The following is an 18,346-nucleotide window of genomic DNA, read 5'->3' as shown; positions in this document are numbered from 1 at the left end:
CTATTTACCTATCTATGGATTATAGTTTTACTTCTCTTTTTATTATGTATGTATGGTTGAATCTATTGCATTGAGTTCAACATTTGAAGTGGTTACATGTGTTGATGTTTCCGCTTTTAAATACCGTTTTCTGACTGTTACCGACATGGTTCCGATCGAATTGTTTCGATTTCGATTTCCCGTGTAACTGATTTCATTTTTCCGACCGAGCACTCCTGTTTCCGTACCTGCTCCCGCATAAAAATATGAAAACAAAAATAATTAGGGTATTTTCCCGATCATTTCAGACCGCTTTGATCCCTAAACAGCTGTACTAGGGCACGATGCCATGGCACGCCATGCATCCATGCCCCCCCCCCCCCCCCCCCCTAAAGTGACGGTGCCTGACGACGCGAAAGGCCCCGGGAGCCTGCGGCCAGGTACGCGGCAGCGGCAGGTACGTGATGTGACAATGGCATCCACGCCCCATCCGGCCGGCCCTTGCTAGGTGCGCGGGGGCTACGGCGGTAGCTGTGGCTAATATAGGGAGGCATGCGCCCTCCCGCCCCGTCACATGCACCAGCTGTCCTGCAAAGCCCAACCGGGCCAACGGAAAGCTATGCTAGGGTTGCCAGCCGAGCTGAACAGTAGATGCTGCCTGGAACCGGGGACGGAGCCCGCTTCCGCTAGGCCCTCCCGCCACCTCCCGCCACCGGCCCTGCCGCCTGCCTGCCATGCATGCATGCAGGGGCCGATGCTGCAGGTGTCATGGCGACCGAGGCGGCCGGACGGGCCGTGCCCCTACCGGCCATTTACTCCCCGCTCCTGTCGCTCCGCCAACCGAATCGCCACCGGTCGCACTGTTCCCCCCATCCGGCGGCCTCCGGGAGATTCTCACGTCTCGATTCGTACCGATCCCTTGCCTGCCGCCCACGCGCGCGCCGGGGGCCTTTTCCTCGGTTCCTTCCTTCCACGCGGCCGTCGCGTCTCGTCTTTTTCGCCCGCCGTTTGCACGGAAGACATATGCCGGGCGCCGCCGGGCGCAGCCGTGCTCCGTCGATCTGCCATGCCATGCCATGCCACGCACGTCCCATGCGTGCTTGCTGCTTCGTGTCCGCTCCTTTTTTTTTTTCCTTTTATACTTCTCTGCAAAGCTGAAAATTGGACGCGACCGACCGACCAGGGTCTCTGAGGATATCTCTTTTACTCCTACTCCGGTTCCGCTGCTCGGCTCGTCGCCGCTGACGTATGGTCAGCGCGGCTGCGCCTCTGCGGAGCAAGCGTAGACTGTACTGTACACCACAGTTCTGCTTCTGAGTTCTGACAGAGATGGTGGCAGCGAGCGCAGCAATGGCCAGCTATTTACGGAGTAGTTAGCAAGATGTGATGTGACAATGAAAAAGTAGAAGAGAGAGTAGTCACTAGCGACGAACAAATAGTATATCTATTTCACATAGTCCAAAGATATAAGAGAGAAGCATGTGGGTCCAATAGTATAAAATAATTTTTTTTTTCTCACCACCACATCACATACTACATAGTTAGTACTACCTATTACTATTTTGAACGCCCTTATGGATCGAGACATCGAGTCGACGACGTGCCACACGCCGCGGCTAGGAATGTCGACACGGATGTTGACACGTGGACGACACGACACGACTCGCCGGGAGTTGTCTCGCGGCAGCTTCCAGAGATGCGCTCGACCAGTCGTGATGGACGCAAGGCAGGGTTTTAATTTCCGACCGGTCTCCGGTAACCGCCGGGCTTCGGTACCGGTATACTGGTCCGGTTTGGCTGGTTACCGGTCGGAACCGGTGGAATTCAAATTTGAATTCAAATGGCGCAGTTCAACCGGTTCTTACCGGTATACCGGCCGGTTACACCGATATACCGGCCAGTTTGACCGGTGTACCGGCCGGTTTGACCGGATTATCGGTAGGTTTGACTGGTAACCGATCAAATTCAATTTTTTTTTGTTTAAATTCAAATGCCCGCAAAGTATACTAAATAAATGTTTATATAATATATTTTAGTCTAAATGAACCCTACAACCCTCTTTTGTACTACTTTTATATTGTATTTGTATACTTTTGTATGCACGTTTTTTTTGTTTAACTTCAATTCCCCGCAAACTATACTAAATGAACGAATTTTTGAGAAAATTTGACACCATTAGATTCGTCACACCTTGAAGTATTTTTAGAATTTTTTCATTATTTTGAATTTGGGCCGGACCGGTTCCACCGGTTAGGTGAACCCTGGATGGACGCCGCAGCGCGCAGGGCGGCAAGGCTCTCGCCGCGCGATCACGTCGCACGCAGGCGCCGCTGCGGAGCCTGGCGCTGCCGGCCGGCCGGTTCATCGTTCACTTCAGTGTGACGTTGTCCCCGTTTCGATCTGCTCAGGATTGCTTGGGAACTCTTTTCTTTTTCATCCTTGGCATGTGACTTGGCGTCTACACCTACATGCCTAGACATGACTATATAGTAGTATTTTACAGTAAATGTTTTTTAAACTGTAACGTTGATATAGGAGACGTATTACGCAGGGAGGGCAAAAAAAAATTTGCTGTCAGAGGATAGCGGAGGAACAGCCGAACAGATACTCCCGTTTGACCGAGTGGACAGTGTACTGCCCACTTTTGTGCAAGCATTAACTGTCTATATAGAGACTTGAGAGCAGGTATTACTGCTCTCGTCTTTTCACCCATTAATGAGAGCACCAGACTCGACACTTCAGGAGGAGTACGCCGGGTGCACCTGCAACCCTCATGGCCATGGGCAGATCCTTGCAGCTGTGCTCATCTGCTCCAACGGCCTTTGGACGATCCAGGAGAGGTCATACCGATTTGGTTAACGTTGCTTGATTGGAAAACCAAATAACTTTTTCGGCAGCAAATTATTTTGTGCCAAGTACTGCAGTTCTAATTAGCTTAGGACAAAGGTAGATTGAATTATATGTTGAAACGGAGGGGTAATAACATGTATAACATTGAGCCACCCACCCTCAATTTTTCATTTATATGACATCAACCACTCGTGCAGTTCTTTGTATACAGGAAAAGAAAATTCTGGTTTTCAGACAACTGAAGTACGTATTAGCGACAGTAGGACGGCACAAGCCACTAACACGCGATGATGAAACTCATACGTATGTAGAACTGAATGAAAACTTGGACTACACATGTTCTATTTGGCTAACCATTTAAAAACTGTAAAAAGTTTTGAAACAAGCAGAAAATGAGTTAAAAAGTGTCGTGTACATTCATCACTCTGTTCGCTTCAATCAGCCAACATTGTTTTTCTCTCACACCAAATCAGCACCAGCCATCAGCTACCAGCCAGCCAGCAGTACTTTTCTCTTACAACAAATCAGCACCAGCCACTAGCCACAACCAGCCGAACAGAGTACGTGTCATCTTTTCCCACATGGATTCTGTTACGGTTGAAGAGCGCCGTACTTGACGGGACCCAAGATCGCATTCTGCAACGGGAAGAAAAGTTCCGTGCCATGCATGTTTGGCTTTGATTCGGTAAGCTGGGCAATTGCTAATGCTGATGTATCTTTCTCAGCTCTCACTACGTACAGTCGCGGTTTGATGCAACAGATTCAGCAGTGCCACCAGCGGCAGAATGCAGTACGTGGTCCTTTTTACAAAGTTTTGATCCGAACAGTAGAAGTAGTAGTCCAAAAACAAAAAGGAAGCCCGGCCAAGCTGCATGCATACGAGTAGTAGCTAGCTAGGCACTAGGGGCCGATCAAAGACGTCGCGTGAGGCAAGACAGGAAGCACGTCAAGAAAGGTCGAGAGAGAAAGGAGGCGCGACGGCAACGGCAGCGGCGCCCCCTACCCTACCCTCATGTGCCCTTTAAGGCTGTTTCCAGCAAAACCCAATGCGAATGCGGAAAACACCGTGTATCTGCACCCTGGCCCACCATAGGCGCTGCGTAGAGAAGACGCCCGTTCCAGCAGCGCACGGATGCGGACGCGTAAAGGGCACGGATAAGATGTTTGCATCCGCAAGCCGTGATCCAATAGGCATGCGCAAAGTATTGTGGGTCACGGCACTGTCAATCTTTTTCACTGCACAGAGAAGAAATATGGAGCTGCGGGACGGAGAGAGAAACTGTAGGAATCTCCAGTTTTGCGCATCCGTATTGGAGAACTACTGGATTGGTAAACAGTAGCAGCTGCGGGACGGAGAGAGAAACTATAGGAATCCCCAGTTTTGGGCATCTGTATTGGAGAACTACTGGATTGGTAAACATTAGCACTCTGCTACCTATTTTATGCATACGCAGTGGGATAGGAGAGCTGATCGAAACAGCCTAACACGCAGCGGCCTCTCGCCTCGGTAACCGCGACGCAGACCCAGCCCAAATCCACAGTCACCTCGCCTCGTCTCTCTCCTCCCCACGACGCTTGTCACCACCCTCGCTACAGTGCCCGCATCCATATCCACTCCGCTCGCGCAAAGCCAAGCCGCATAGGAAACACAAGAAAGCTGAGAGAGAGACAAGGTCGCCACGCCTGCTACGGACTACCACAACGCTAGAGCGAGGGACAGAGATGGAGGCAGGCGTGGCTTGTCATCTAGCAGCCGGGTCGTCGGACGGAGCCCCCGAGCCCAGCCACGCCGCCGCGCTCGAGCCCTCGTCGTGTCCAGCTCGCTTCCACCACCAGAGGCTAGGCTCGCCGCTCGCGCGGCGCCGCAGACGACACGCACAGCGCGCGGGGGCAGACAGCGACGCAGAGGGAGACAAAGCGGGCAATAAAGGCACGCGCGCGCGACCGAGCGAGCGGAGCTGAGTCTCAGCGAGCCAAGGAAGCAAAGCACATCACGAGCCAGCCCAGCCACCCCCCCCCCCCAGGGGAGCTCATTAAAGAGGGGCGCGGCCGGCCGCGGGGAGCAAGCAGCGCGCGGGAGGGACAGCGAGAGATGGCGATGCCGTATGCCTCTCTTTCCCCGGCAGGCGCCGACCACCGCTCCTCCCCCGCCACCGCCTCCCTCCTCCCCTTCTGCCGCGCCACCCCGCTCTCGGTCGCGCCGTGAGTGCCCCGGCCGTCTCCTCTTCGCTCTCCGTGTCGCCTCTCACCTCGCCGTCATTCCGTCCGGCCCTTGATGGCGTGGTGCTGCTCGCTCTTCTGCTGGTTCTTCGTCGGCGCTGACGTGGTGGCATGTTTTTTTGCTGCTCGGTGCAGGGCCAGCGGCGACGGCGGGCCGGCGGAGGACGCGCCGGTGGGCGCGAGGTGGGCGGCGAGGCCGGTGCCGTTCACGCCGGCGCAGTACGAGGAGCTGGAGCAGCAGGCGCTCATATACAAGTACCTGGTCGCCGGCGTCGCCGTCCCGCCGGATCTCGTGGTTCCCATCCGCCGCGGCCTCGACGCCTTCGCCACCCGCTTCTACGGCCACCCCACACGTATGCCGCCCTCTTCCTCCCGAATCCTTGCCGTATTGCTTTCCTAGCGCTTGCTTCCGGCCCGGACTCTTTGTTTATTCCGATCAGGTGTACTTTGCCTGGATTAGTTAATCTGCTCAGGTCATTTGTTAATCCCTGATGCGCAGTTCAAGAACCCAGCGTCAGTTTTATACTGAGACCCGGATTTGTGCCCGGAAAGCTTCTAGCTTCGTTTTTTAATCCGACCTTGCGCTCTCTTCAAGATCCAGCATACGATTTTGTGCTATTTGATTGGATACTGCACCTGAAGGTGGATGAAATAGAGGTTAATGTCGCCAGCCACCATTGTGGCTGAAGAGTACTGATGCTTTAGAAACCAGCTCCGTCTTTTGCCATTTCTCTGTTCTTCTGCATGATCAATAATGGTGAGGTCGCGAGCAAGCGAATCCATTGAATGCAGCGGCAGCTGCTCCACTGTTCGCCATTTCTGTCCATTCCTAATAATGGGAAGCTTTGCCTTGCAGCTGCCTCGGTACTGTCCTGTACCAAATGCCAGTCCATTTGGATACTGCTCAACCCAGATGATGGATGCTTAAATATACTCCTAACAGCGTCTGATTTGTTCGGTTTGCTGTGTGCAGTTGGGTACGGATCGTACTTCGGCAAGAAGCTGGATCCGGAGCCCGGCCGGTGCCGGCGTACGGACGGCAAGAAGTGGCGGTGCTCCAAGGAGGCCGCCCCGGACTCCAAGTACTGCGAGCGCCACATGCACCGCGGCCGCAACCGTTCAAGAAAGCCTGTGGAAACGCAGCTCGTGCCCCCGTCCCAACCGCCGGCCACCGCGGCCGCCTCCCCCGCGGCGCCCCTGGCTGCCGCCGCCGCCAACGGCAGCAGCTTCCAGAACCACTCCCTTTACCCCGCCATCGCTGGCAGCACCGGTGGGGGCGGCGGCGGAGCCAGCAACATGTCCAGCCCCTTCTCCTCGCCGTTGGGGTCGTCTCCGCTGCACATGGACAATGCTGCCAGCTACGCAGCTCTTGGCGGAACGGCCAAGGATCTCAGGTGACTGTTCATTACTTTCTTTTCTTTCATCTCTAATGCCATCCTTTTAACTGATTGGCGTCAGGTGGTCACGCAGATAACTGTTTACCTGTGATCATTCAATCACTGGCTTGCATTTCGATTTGCATCACTGGCAATCAAAACCAGTAGTGCGTGCTCAGTACTTTATTGCTGCCACGCGCAATAAGCATGACCTACTGGGACTTTTACTCACTGCAAGAAATTACGTTAGTGTTCAGGCTCTGGTAGTCTGGTTCGTTGCCTGGCCATGCTTTCTGGGTTCAATTCGAAGACCCAGGGCAGTGTCCATTTCTCTACGAGATATTTGTGCTCAGGTCAGGTGGAAGTGCAGTGCCCAGCCTTCTTGGCTAGGGCCGTGTTTAGTTGCGTCTGTAAAGTTTTTGAAATGATCTTTCTACATTTGAAGTACTAAACGTAGATTAATCACAAAATAAATTACAGAACTCGTCTATAAATCGTGAGACGAATCTAATGAGCCTAATTAGCCCGTCATTAGAGATTGTTTACTGTAGCATTACTGTAGCAATTTAGCATCTAATTACGGCCTAATTATGTCCATTAGATTCGTCTCGCGATTTACAGGCAAACTGTGTAATGCGTTTTTTATTTCGTCTAGATTTAAGTCTCCATGTAGGTGCCGGAATTTTTTTTTGAAATTTTGATTTTTGTAACTAAACACGGCGTAGAACACGTCCTGCGCCCATAAAGATGAAGCTTGTTTGTGTTCAGTGGTCGCAGTGCTAGTGCCTGTTGCTTGCTGATGCTGGCCTCTCCTGACCATTACTACAACTCTTTTAGGGCGCAGGATATAATAAATTTTGTCCTTGTAACTACTGGAAGGGCAGTGTCTCTTTTTGCCCATATAAATGCTTTCTTTCCAACAATACAAATTGTGGGTTTAACTGAACCCATGTTCTATGTATATGATCATCTGCTCCTTCACTTTTCTGCTACTTGTGTACTATTGAGCTGTTGGTAATAAGCTTTATTTCCTGATAGCGTTACTTACTGAAATTTACGGCTTTTCATCAGTAAATGATACTTTTGTGATGAATTTTACTACAAACCAATCATGATAGCTTCGTTTTAGGTACTGTTTGATCGTTATACAAACAGTTAGTTGACAGACAAATTCAATTTGATTATGGATGCTTTCGTTATGTTTGTAATTCGATGTACTGCTTTGATATGAAAACCTTGCATTTTTGGAAGAATAGCCAGTACAAATGTAATTTGTGTCAGGCATTGGATATCTGCACTTTCTGGAAAACTTTATTTGTTTGTTCTTAGCAGCAAAATTCAGGTAATTTTATTTGTGTCACTAATCACCCTAATTTTTTTAATGTAAAATCACCGTACTTTTTTAATTCAGGTATAATGCTTATGGGATAAGGTCATTGGCTGGTGAGCACAATCAGCTCATTGCCGATGCCATTGACTCATCCATGGAGAACCAGTGGCGCCTCCCACCGTCCCAGAACTCATCGTTCCCACTCTCGAGCTACCCCCAGCTCGGGGCGCTGAGCGACCTGGGCCCGAACACTGTCAGCTCGCTCTCGAAGATGGACAGGCAGCCCCTGTCCTTCCTAGGCCACGACTTCGACTCCGTGAAGCAGGGAAACCAGACGCTGCGGCCCTTCTTCGACGACTGGCCCAAGGCGAGGGACTCCTGGCCGGGCCGCTCCGACGACAACACTAACCTCGCGTCGTTCCCGGCGACCCACCTGTCGATCTCCATACCCATGGCGTCCTCGGACTTCTCCGTGGCCAGCTCCCAGTCGCCAAACGGTAAGCTCTGCCGCTCCAGAGAAACTAACCGCTGTTCTAAGGTCATTTCCTTGTCACAGTAGTTCAGCTCGATCACTGACTGATTCGAATACGTTCTTCTGACTGATTCGAGTACCACCATACCTGATCTCTGCAGATGACTAATGGTGGTCGTGGGTTGGGCTGATCATATCGGTGTCCGTGAGCCAAGCATTGGATTTGTTGCGTTCAGATTTTCTCCAGACTCCAGGCCCCCTTTGTCTCCGCCCCACCGGCCACCACGCAGTAGCTGCAAAAACAATCTATGCTTCTGTATAATTCATGGGTCTTTTTCCGTGTCAGATTTGTACCAAACCAAGCGACCAGGCACCGTCCGCCGGCGCCTCATGTGACTGAACATGAGACCGTTTTCCTTAGGCTCAAAGCTTTTATGTGCCCTACCACACTAATGGGATCCATTTCCTCCAGTATCTGAAGAAATGCTTTGCATAAACCAACCCAACTGCCGGATCAGGAAGTGACAGTCAGAGCACCAACGTAACGCTCACACCCTCTTGGGCTGTTCCCCGATCTGCATCCCTTTGTATCATGCGTGCCCCTACCCAACCGCTAGTGCTAACCAACAGGCTCCTTTTGTAAGTGGAGTGGAGGGAGGGTGCAGGCTTGCTTGCAGCTGCAGGTAGTAGTCATTCGTCAGGGAGAGGCCGGAATCGGCCAGCTCGCAGCGCACAACGGGGGCGCCCCCGTGGCTCCCTTTTCCCCCGGAACATGATCTCGGGCAGCAGGATCCGTCGCTTTGTCACCCTGGAGCTGGAGCCCGTGACAAGCGATGGCCGTCGCCCCCAGTTCCCCGCGACATCACAAGATCCACCCCCAATAATCCGGCGCCTTTCACAGCCCACCACCCCGGCGCCCCCGCATGTTACCGGGGCTCCACCACACCGCCGCCCCTCCTCCTCTATGATTACCTTCCCAGCCGCCAGAGGTTGCTCCAAAGCTGGGACTCGGGACGGTTCTTTCCCCGGCCGTCGGCGTGGGCTGCCGAGCGCGACGCCGAGTTCTTCCCGTGCTCGGCGGCGCGAGGTGGATGAAGGAATCCAAGGATGGTGAACAGGCGTGTGCCGGACCCAAAGTATGCATGAGGTGCGGCGACCTCCTCGCTGGGGACGAATGAGGAATGTGGGCGCGTGCGTGCTGGTGCATGTGACCACGGCGAAAGGACGGGACGCCGGGTGGGGTGGGGACGAGTTGCCCGGCCGACCGGATCGGCGGTTTCGGATCCTCCGGCAAGCGCAAATAGCCGTAGCTATTGGCGTGACCACACACCGTGCCACTTGCCAGTAGTTGCGGTGGTACACCTGTTGGGTCCAGTTGGGCACTTGCAAAGCGAACCGCAGATCCAGCCACGCCATGGATTCCGACGCCGAGCTGCGAACTCCCGCTGTCTCCTTTGTCATTTCCGTGCAACAAAGCGCGTCGAGCTCCTGCGGGACGGAGGAAACAAAAAGGCTGATGCGGGGCTAGTACGCTAGTACTGATTCGGTTGCGATCACGCGGATGCGCGCCTTGTACTTCAGTACTTGTGCTTCCACGGCTATCTCGGCTTGTTGTGTGCGACCACCACGACGAAAAAAAAGGGTCAGTACTGCTTTTTTTTTCTGGGAACAACCTGATTCGTAGTTAGGAGGGCAATAAAATCTGGGGGCTCCTATGTGTCTTCCGGAAGATGGATAAACAACTTATCTATAAAGCCCACTAAGACCCAACTGATAGCCCATTTAACAATTTATTGAAAAAAATGTTGAATCAACATCTCAAAAATGTTGAACCAGCATCTTAAAAATATTGAACAAGTATCTCAAAAATGTTAAACCAATTTTAAAAATGTTACACAAATATTTTTCCCTCCGTCTTCTTCTCCGGTGCCGGCGGCGGGTGGCGGCGCGGGTGCCGACGGCGCGCGTGGCCCGCGGCAGCCGGCGGGGGTGCGTGAGGCCCGCGGGCCAGCGGCAGCACGCGTGGCCTGCGGCGGACGGCGGGGGCGCGTGCGACTCGCGAGGCCGCGGCGCGTGGCGCGTGGCCGGCGGAGCACGCGGAGTCACACGGGCCCTGCGGGCACGCAGGGCGCCGGTGCCGCGTGGCGCGCAGGAGGAGGGAGGGAGAGAGAAGAAGCTAAGTTGGATATGAAAATTTTTTTTGAAAGATGTATAGGATTCACGATAAAATCTCAGAGTCGATCATCTTGTGTTAGCCCAGCGGACCTTTAATGGATCGAGCATCCGAGCTCTCTGATTGGCATTTTTGAGCCTTGTACAGACAAGATGGGCCTCTTTTAGGGACCGAGCCAACCCTGCGCGCTCACCAACTTCTTTGGGCCTGCGCGGGAAGAGCCCACACTTTGTTGCAGGCAGCCTGAGCCTATAATTAGAGTAAGATGAGTTGTTAAATTTAGAAAAGTCAAATGGTCTGTAATTAATTTGGAACGGAGTGAGTAGATGTCTAGATCAAATTAACTTATTCATAGGCTATTCTGGAGATTTTTGGTGGTGGTTTACATGCAACTGTTTGGACAATTCTTTTCCCCTTTCAGTTGCTTCGTTGTCCGTCGACTTGGAGATGCGTGTGATGCTAGCGGCAACAACTTCCATGTTCTCCGGTGGTGACATGGCCAGTGGTCATGTTCTATGGCTTGAGCCCGGTGGTGACATGGCCAATGGTCATGTTCTATGGTTTGAGCGTTCAATGGTTCTACAGCATGTTGTTTTTGACATGCTACTCTTTGTGCCACTGAAAAATCTTGATGTTTTTTCGTCGGGAAGAGCATTGGTGTCGTGGTGCTGCAACTACGGCCGGGTGGCGGAAGGCACCCGCCCTAGTCCAGAGGGTGTGTACTCGGGGGTTAGCTAGTCCCAGTTAGATCTCACTCAAGAACACGATGACCACAGCAAGATTTAGAGTGGTTCGGGCCGCCGGAGCGTAATACCCTACGTCCACTGTGTGTTGTATTGCCTTCCCACGAGAGTGAGCAAGCTCACCGGGGCTGGTGTGTGTGGAGAGCTTGAAGTCTGTAGTGCGCAGCGAGCGCCTCCCTTTTATATCTCAAGGGAGGCGCGTACATGGCTGTTGGGTCCCCGACAAGTGGGCTCAACGGTGTACTATAAATTAACGTACTGTTCATACATCATGGCGTCGCAGGCAGCGGGGATCTCTCTTCTGGAATCCCTTGCCTGCTCCTGGTGTACCTCGTTCACCATGTCCAGGCGCCGTCTTGTCGGGACGATGCCAGACGTAGCTAGTGGCGTCGCCTGCCATGTAGCTGAACGGCTGTGTAGGGAGCGGCGTAGGCGGCATGATGGAAAAGTGCCGTGCCGTCGTATCCATTTAATGCTGCAGACGGGCTCTGCGCGGGCGCGGCACAGGCGGCCGCACTGTGCACCTTGGTAATACGCGGTGCACAGTGAGGCCTGACAAAGGCTGTCCCGCGTGCCGCGGCGACAGAGCACGCCTCAACCACCACATTAAATGTGGGGGGTGGGCGAGTCTCCTTGCGGAGGACTCGCGCACGAGCCCGCACCCGCGCCTCCGGGGCACGTGGCGGCTCTGGACCCCCACACGGTAAGGGGGTCCGGATGGCGCAGGAGGTCCCGGACCCCTATGGGGGGGGGTCCGAGGCCTCGGCTGTCAGCTCGGAGGTTCCCTTCCTTAGAGACACGTGGCGTCTCCGGACCCATCCCCAGGCGGGGAACGGGTCCGGGGCCGTTGGCCTGGTGAGGAAAGAGTCTGACCGGTGGGGCCTGGCTACTCCGCCCTTACACGTAGTTACGGATAATTACGCGGGTCCTGCCTTGCTGCAGTAAGAGTGGGTATTCCTGCTTCAGGGTACCGACAATTGGCTTAGAGATGCGACCTCGATGTGTATCTTCTCCTACCTCTGATGCGATGGCTGCCCATCGAGGGGCTCCTCCATTCGCCGATGACGAAGACAAGGGAGACCCTTGTTTGGTTCTAAATGTAATTTTCTTTTTGTTCAAGTGGTGCTTGTGTAAGAGTTGCCACGTAAATCTTGATCCTTACATGTGAAATAGAATCCCGGTATTCTAAAAATAAACATCGTGCCTTCTCGGCATCCTCGGTGGCTCGCTAGTCACCTCATTGGCTAGACAGAGAACGGTTGATGATCGCCATCGTATCCAGTATTCCAGTCATTCCGCATCCAGTCGGACCTTCTCTCAACGTCTCCTATTTCACTTTCACGGTAAGATGAAACACTTTGTAAAATCAATTTAGTTTGAGACTTCGAGTTATCTGTAGCCTGTTCTAGATGCTAATTTGACAATTCACCTGTTCCAAATTATAGATCGTTTAAATTTTTTATTCCAAATTTTACCACTCATCTTATTCAAAAACTTGTGCAAAATATTATTTTTTGTTGTGGTTTGCTTTATCAATACAAGTTCTTCAAGAATAACTTAAATTTGATTATGTTTGCACAAAATTTTTGAATAAGACGAGTGGTCAAATTTGAGATTAAAAAAAGTCTAACAACCTATAACTTAAAAGGAAGACACTTGATTCCTTCTATCAGAAAGATAGTGCGGCTTATTTGCTTGAATCAGGACAAATTGATCCGGTCATTCCTTCCTCCAACTCTGAGATAGATGAAGTTGTTAGTTGGCTTGCAGCACGACAAGAGGATGAACAAGAAGAGAAAGGTCAAGTACAAGTAGGCAGGGGCGGATCTAGCACCGCGTTGTCGGGGCTCAAGCTGCTCCTATCCGTGCAAGAATCATGGAGCCCCCCTAGCTCCCCATATAAATTTGTAGCCATTAAACCTTGAAAGGAGTATTTATAGGTACAAGATGAAGTTAAAAAGTCCCTCCTAACATATTTTTCTAAGTCCGCCACTGCAAGCAACACACCCCGCTCCTCGCCAATCTATCGTCTTCCACCTCAACGAGACGCTGTCCCGCGCCCTGTCGTTGGCTTCCCGCGGTTGCCTCTGCCATGTCCTATTTGATGGATGCTAAGATGGCACTCAAAGTGGTCCTCAAGCTCATCGGTACAAGTGTCGGCTCCCTCATTACTCAGCGTAGCGGACCGTAGGGACGGATCTAGTGTGGGGACAGGGGGGCTCGAGCCCCCCTACCCCTAGAAACTAAGGAAAGAAGAGGAAAGTTGGAGAGAGAGGAAGAGGAAAGAAAGGAGAGAAGAAGAAAAAAGGGGCTGGAGGAAGAAGAAACAAGATGCGCCCACTTAGAAAGTAAATCGTTGATCCTCCACTGGCAGGCGGCACAGGCACGGCCCGTCTTGGCTGCTGCCGATGCTTGACCTGGCGCGTGTCACCGCGGGAGCGTCAGGGCTTGGGTCGGCGTCCAGTCTCCCCCTCTCTCTCTGTGTTGCTGTTGCTGGTTTTTTCTAGTGGATGAATTACTGTTTTCTACATTAAGGTGATTTATTCAGACTTTTTGGTTGCTTTTGTTCAGACTTGTTATTTTTTCTTCAGTTCAGTCTTGCAAGACATGTGCTTTCGGTTGCTTTGTTATGTCTGTGCTTGCAAGGTGAGACGAGTCCGCCAAAATTCTCTCGTTCGGCAGCCTCGTTTCAGACTTCGTACTGCATGACAAATTAATAGTTGCATAGCCCTGTGTTAAATAAGAATGCTGAGTTACAATCTTGCAAAGTCGCTCAGGTGCATCATCACGTGTTGTAATGCATCAGCTTAATGTTCGAAACCTTGCATATGCCCATCTTACATTTGTTTTCCCCTGGTTTTCCCTACGTGACATACTGACATGGGAGTACAACTCTGCCTCCATGTCAATATGTCATGCTTTTCTTGGGATGCACTGTCGCTCCATTTGTACATTTACGCAGTTACAGACGTCAGTTCACATCTGAGGCCTGAGGACGTCTTACAGAAGATCTTGGTGCGCCTGATCGTATTCATCATAAACTGATCTAGGTATGCGCAAATGTTCTCTCCAGACTTCAGTGTACCGTCACAAAAAATATAGTGTATTACTTGTCACATTGCCCATCGCGAAAATTCAAAGCGAGTCAGTACTAGAAAAAAAAAACTCGCTACATTCTGAATTGGCGTTTCTGAATTAGCCGAGCCAGTCGAGAACTGTACGAAGTGGCGATTTTTTTTCTGTCATGTAACACATGCAAGCTACCTGCCGGTTTAGTGTCTGTTCAGCTCGGCTGATAAAATAAATAGTATTTTGTGAGAGAGAATAAATCAGCCGAATATTGTTAATTGGGCCAGCCGAACAGGCTCTTGGTGCACCCAGACCCCTCCTCTCCTCTGACCGAATGCGTTCGCTGCTGGCCGCGGTCCACGCACTGCGCTAGAGTTGAGTAGACGTCTCGTCCTTTGCAGCACGCGTGCGTCCGTGGCCGATCATCGGCTCGGACCGAGAGAAAGCAAGCTGCCGCCCGCTGCTGCCGGTCAGCATTGCAGCAATGCCGATGCATGAGCGGAGCGGAAGTGGATTTCAGCGAAAGCGAGAGGGCGACTCCTACTACTACCACACTGCTTTCCGCTTTCGCAGTGGCCAGCGGGAGGCAGACAATCTCTTTGGGCGATCAGGCCATGGGATTGTTGTCGTGCACTCGTGCTCGTGCACGCGTGTCGAAAACCCTCGAAATGGCGCGGCCGATGCGACGGCCGAGTCAAGCGCTGAGCGAACCGTCTAATCGCCCAAAGAGACGCGCCACAATCGCGTGACCTCTCGCCGCTTTCTGCTCTCCATTTGTTCGTGCTCCGTGTACGCTACGCTCCATCACCTCCCCCATGTTTTTCTGTTCATCCAGCAATCAATTGCCTGCCCGCGTAGTGTTGACTGTGAGGCCGCAGCGCACGGCTCGTTTTCCTTTTGGAGGCATGGTACTAGGACTCTAGGAGGCAGCCGGAAATTTAAAACGTTTGAAGGGAGTGCTGGTCTTTTATTAGGCTCCGCTGTCCGCCGCTCCGTCCGGTGGGCCGAGTTGGGGCCCTGTTTGTTTCTCCCTAGTACTACTAGTACACGATTCTCGAAAAAAGAATCTTCAATGTATGGAGTACTAAACGAAGTTTATTTGCAAAACCTTTTCACGGATGGGTGTAACTTTTCACGACGAATCTAATGATAGTAATCAATTGATGATTGGTTACAGTAATGCTACAGTAACCATCCTCGAATCGTACGGTCAAAGACCTCATTAGGTTCGTCTCGCGAAGTAGAGCAAAATTGTGGAGTTAGTTTTATAAATTGAATTTATTTAGTACCCCTAATTATTGGTCAAAATTTTTGTGCTACTAGTACTAGTGAAAACCAAACAGGGCCTGGGCCAGGCTTTCCCGCCGCACAGAGCGCGCTGTCCCTCACTCGGCCCCGAACCGGCCAGGCAAGCCGGAGCCAGGGAAGGAACAGCAACGGCACAGTGACGCAGCGTCCCGTTGCCATCGCGCTCGCCGCCCAGCAAGCAACGCGGCGACCACACCACACCACCCCGCAACAGCGCGCTGCGTACTTGAACTGGCCCCAATCGATTGGCCTTTTTCCCAAAGGCTGGCACGGCAGGCAGCCTCGCCGCGCGGCCCCGCCGCATCCGCCGGCCACTGTGCGGCCTTTCGTTCGCGCCAGGCGCCCCCCTGTCTTCGGCTCGCTCCGGCCACGGCCGGCCAGCCGCTCTCTTTCCCTGCCCGCCTCCTTTCGTGAAAGATCCTCCCACCCCGCCGCGAAACCTCGATCTGTCCGCTGCGGCGCGGCGGCAGGGCACGCACAGCGTGGCCGGGCGCGCCGTGAGGTCGTTTTCGCCCGGGCCGGCGCCTCTGCGCGCGCGGCGGCGGGCTCGGCTAGCGCTGGCACGGCCAGGCACCGGGGGCCGCCGCGGCGAGATGGGCAGCGAAAGCGGCTACTGTGCTGGCCGCACTAGTGGCGTGGCAGTGGCACAGTGTTCGGTGGCGTTAGGGCCTGACCTGCCCTATCCGAATCTGCTCGGGAAGCCTTCGGTTGCGTGGCAGTGGCACTGATGGCTCGCGATCGTACGCCTCCATTCCCCAAAAGACGTACAGCTAGCCAGTTCTGGTTGGTTCGCCGAACTGAACATTCTTGAACTGGACCAGCGAGATCACGATCATTGGTGGTACGCGGACTTGTGGTAGTGTGGAAATTTGGTAGCTAACCGAGGTTGATCAGAAGGTGTGTCGACGGTCGACCGGATCTGAACTGCGTTCTTCGAGCCGGTCGTCGTCCTCGTTCTTGTGATCGAGAAGTTGCCCGTGGAGGAAACGGAAACCCAACGCACAAAAGGCTGCGTGATCCGTACAGAAGCGATGCGCTCGATGCGCCCCCCTTTGACCGCGCGCCTTCCCTCCGTGCGGGGATGCGTGTGCACGGAATGGAGCGCGCCCGCGCACACAGAAAAATAAACAAACAGCATCACGTAGTACCTGCTGTTGCCTCCCTCCCCTGCAGCAAAATTCGCGCCCGGAGAAAGAAGGCGCCCGGCATCTTGCAGCTCTCTTGGCTGTGGGAATCTCATTTGCGAGAGATGCGATGCGCCTTGGGATCAGGAAACCGACGCAGCATTAGAGCAAGAATTATAAGGTCGCCTGCTTGCCGGCGAAATGAGCTCCACCGTGGCTAGCAGTTAATGCAGAAGCAGCCTCTGACAACTTTACAGCAGCATCCGCATCCAATGAGGAGGGAACCTGCAGCTGAGCAACCAATAGAAGTGCAGCGCCCGTGTATGCGCCCGCTTCAAGCCGCCGTCTGGCGAAACGCTCGCTACACTCTCTCTCTTCTTTTCTCTCTCTGCGCCAACGAGGATTCAGCCAGCTCTTCGCCGGCCATAATACTTGCTCTTATTGTTGGCCGGCCCGGGAAGCCTCCCAGAACAGAGCCAATCTGCTGCTGCTACCTCTCTACTACGGAGTACTAGTTCTAGGCCATGTTTAGATGGGGAAAAAATTAGTTGTAAAATACTGTAGCACTTTCGTTTGTATTCGGTAATTATTGTTCTGCCATGGATTAACTAAGCTCAAAAAATTCATCTCATAAATTATAGATAAACTGTGTAATTAGTTATTTTATTTAGCTACATTTAATATTTCATGCATGCGTTAAAAAATTTGATGTGATGGAAAATTTTATAAAGTTTTGGAATTTTGAAAGGAATAAACAAGACCCTAGTCTACGAGTAGATGTTTTGAATAGATTCTTGCCTGATTGCCTCCCTGCCGTAGCCGTTTGCATCAGCAACACACCAGGTCCCTTTTGCTTCTTTTGATCCGCGAGAATAACCCAGCGACGACAGCGCGGGGTTGTCGCCTAATGATTGCCTTTTACACCGGTGATTACCGCAGTGCCGGCAAAACATGTGGAGATGGAACGGAAAAAAGGCATCAAGGGCAACAAGACGGTGCTATAACAATGGCGTGTCGCGTGCAGCAGGCACAAACCGACCGCCCTTGTACCAGCAATCTTTGTTGGCAGCCAGCTTACTACCGGTGGCCAAGCTATCCATGCCAATGCCATCCCAAACTCTGCATGGGATTTTTTTTTTAGGGGGGGGGGGGTCAATGTCTGTGTTGGCAAACTTACTAGCAGTGGTAGTGTTTTGATCTCATGGTGTCTCAGCACGGAGCGGATAATCTAAAATTCTGAACCAGAAAACGCCGCCCTGTTCAGGTGATCATGCGATTTGTGTCCATGCTCTGTCTGTCCCCATGGCCATTCGCGGATGCAGCGCCAGCAGCCGGCAGGGGCTAGTGACGATGCCCGTCCCTCGATGCCATGGCAGCCTCTGCCTCTTTTTTTTTGGTGTTCTCAAGAAACTATCATGCAGCCACCGCAAACTCAACCGCTTTGTTTTTTTCCTCTTTAGCTTTTGCGCGCTCGGGGCTAGACCGTCCACAGTGGAGGGAGCAAATGAAGGAGCAAATACACTGTTTGACACTGTAAATGCACTGTTTGGCACTGTAGACAGAGAGGGCGTGGGAAACGAGAAGAAAGCAAATTTACTCTTGCTCCCTCCGCTGTGCACGGTCGCCAACGCTTCTTTCCGCAAAGCCTCTTGAGGGACTATGCAGATCGGACTCAATCGAGTGCGCCATGCCGTATTGCCAA

At 52.6% G+C, this 18,346-nt stretch overlaps 1 protein-coding gene across 1 annotated transcript; it reads left to right on the top strand.

The window, feature by feature from the left end:
• The first annotated feature begins 4,828 nt into the window (after positions 1-4,828).
• LOC120639782 (growth-regulating factor 1-like) lies at positions 4,829-8,698 on the top strand. Its single transcript, XM_039915671.1, has 5 exons — positions 4,829-5,031; positions 5,185-5,402; positions 6,023-6,443; positions 7,837-8,252; positions 8,389-8,698. Exons 1-5 carry the CDS (start codon positions 4,922-4,924, stop codon positions 8,394-8,396), a joined length of 1,173 nt encoding a protein of 390 aa, XP_039771605.1. The 5' UTR covers positions 4,829-4,921; the 3' UTR covers positions 8,397-8,698.
• The last annotated feature ends 9,648 nt before the right edge of the window (positions 8,699-18,346 follow it).

Source organism: Panicum virgatum, chromosome 1K (genome assembly GCF_016808335.1).
Source record: "Panicum virgatum strain AP13 chromosome 1K, P.virgatum_v5, whole genome shotgun sequence".
Classification (NCBI taxonomy): Eukaryota; Viridiplantae; Streptophyta; class Magnoliopsida; order Poales; family Poaceae; genus Panicum; species Panicum virgatum.
The sequence above is the reverse complement of the archived record's forward strand: the minus strand, read 5'-3'. Positions and strand labels throughout refer to the sequence as shown.

Coding starts and splice junctions, on each gene's coding strand:
- LOC120639782 (XM_039915671.1), top strand. CDS start 4,922: ATGGCGATGCCGTATGCCTCTCTTTCCCCGGCAGGCGCCGACCACCGC. Junction 5,032..5,184: donor ACCCCGCTCTCGGTCGCGCC/GTGAGTGCCCCG, acceptor TGCTCGGTGCAG/GGCCAGCGGCGACGGCGGGC. Junction 5,403..6,022: donor CTTCTACGGCCACCCCACAC/GTATGCCGCCCT, acceptor TGCTGTGTGCAG/TTGGGTACGGATCGTACTTC.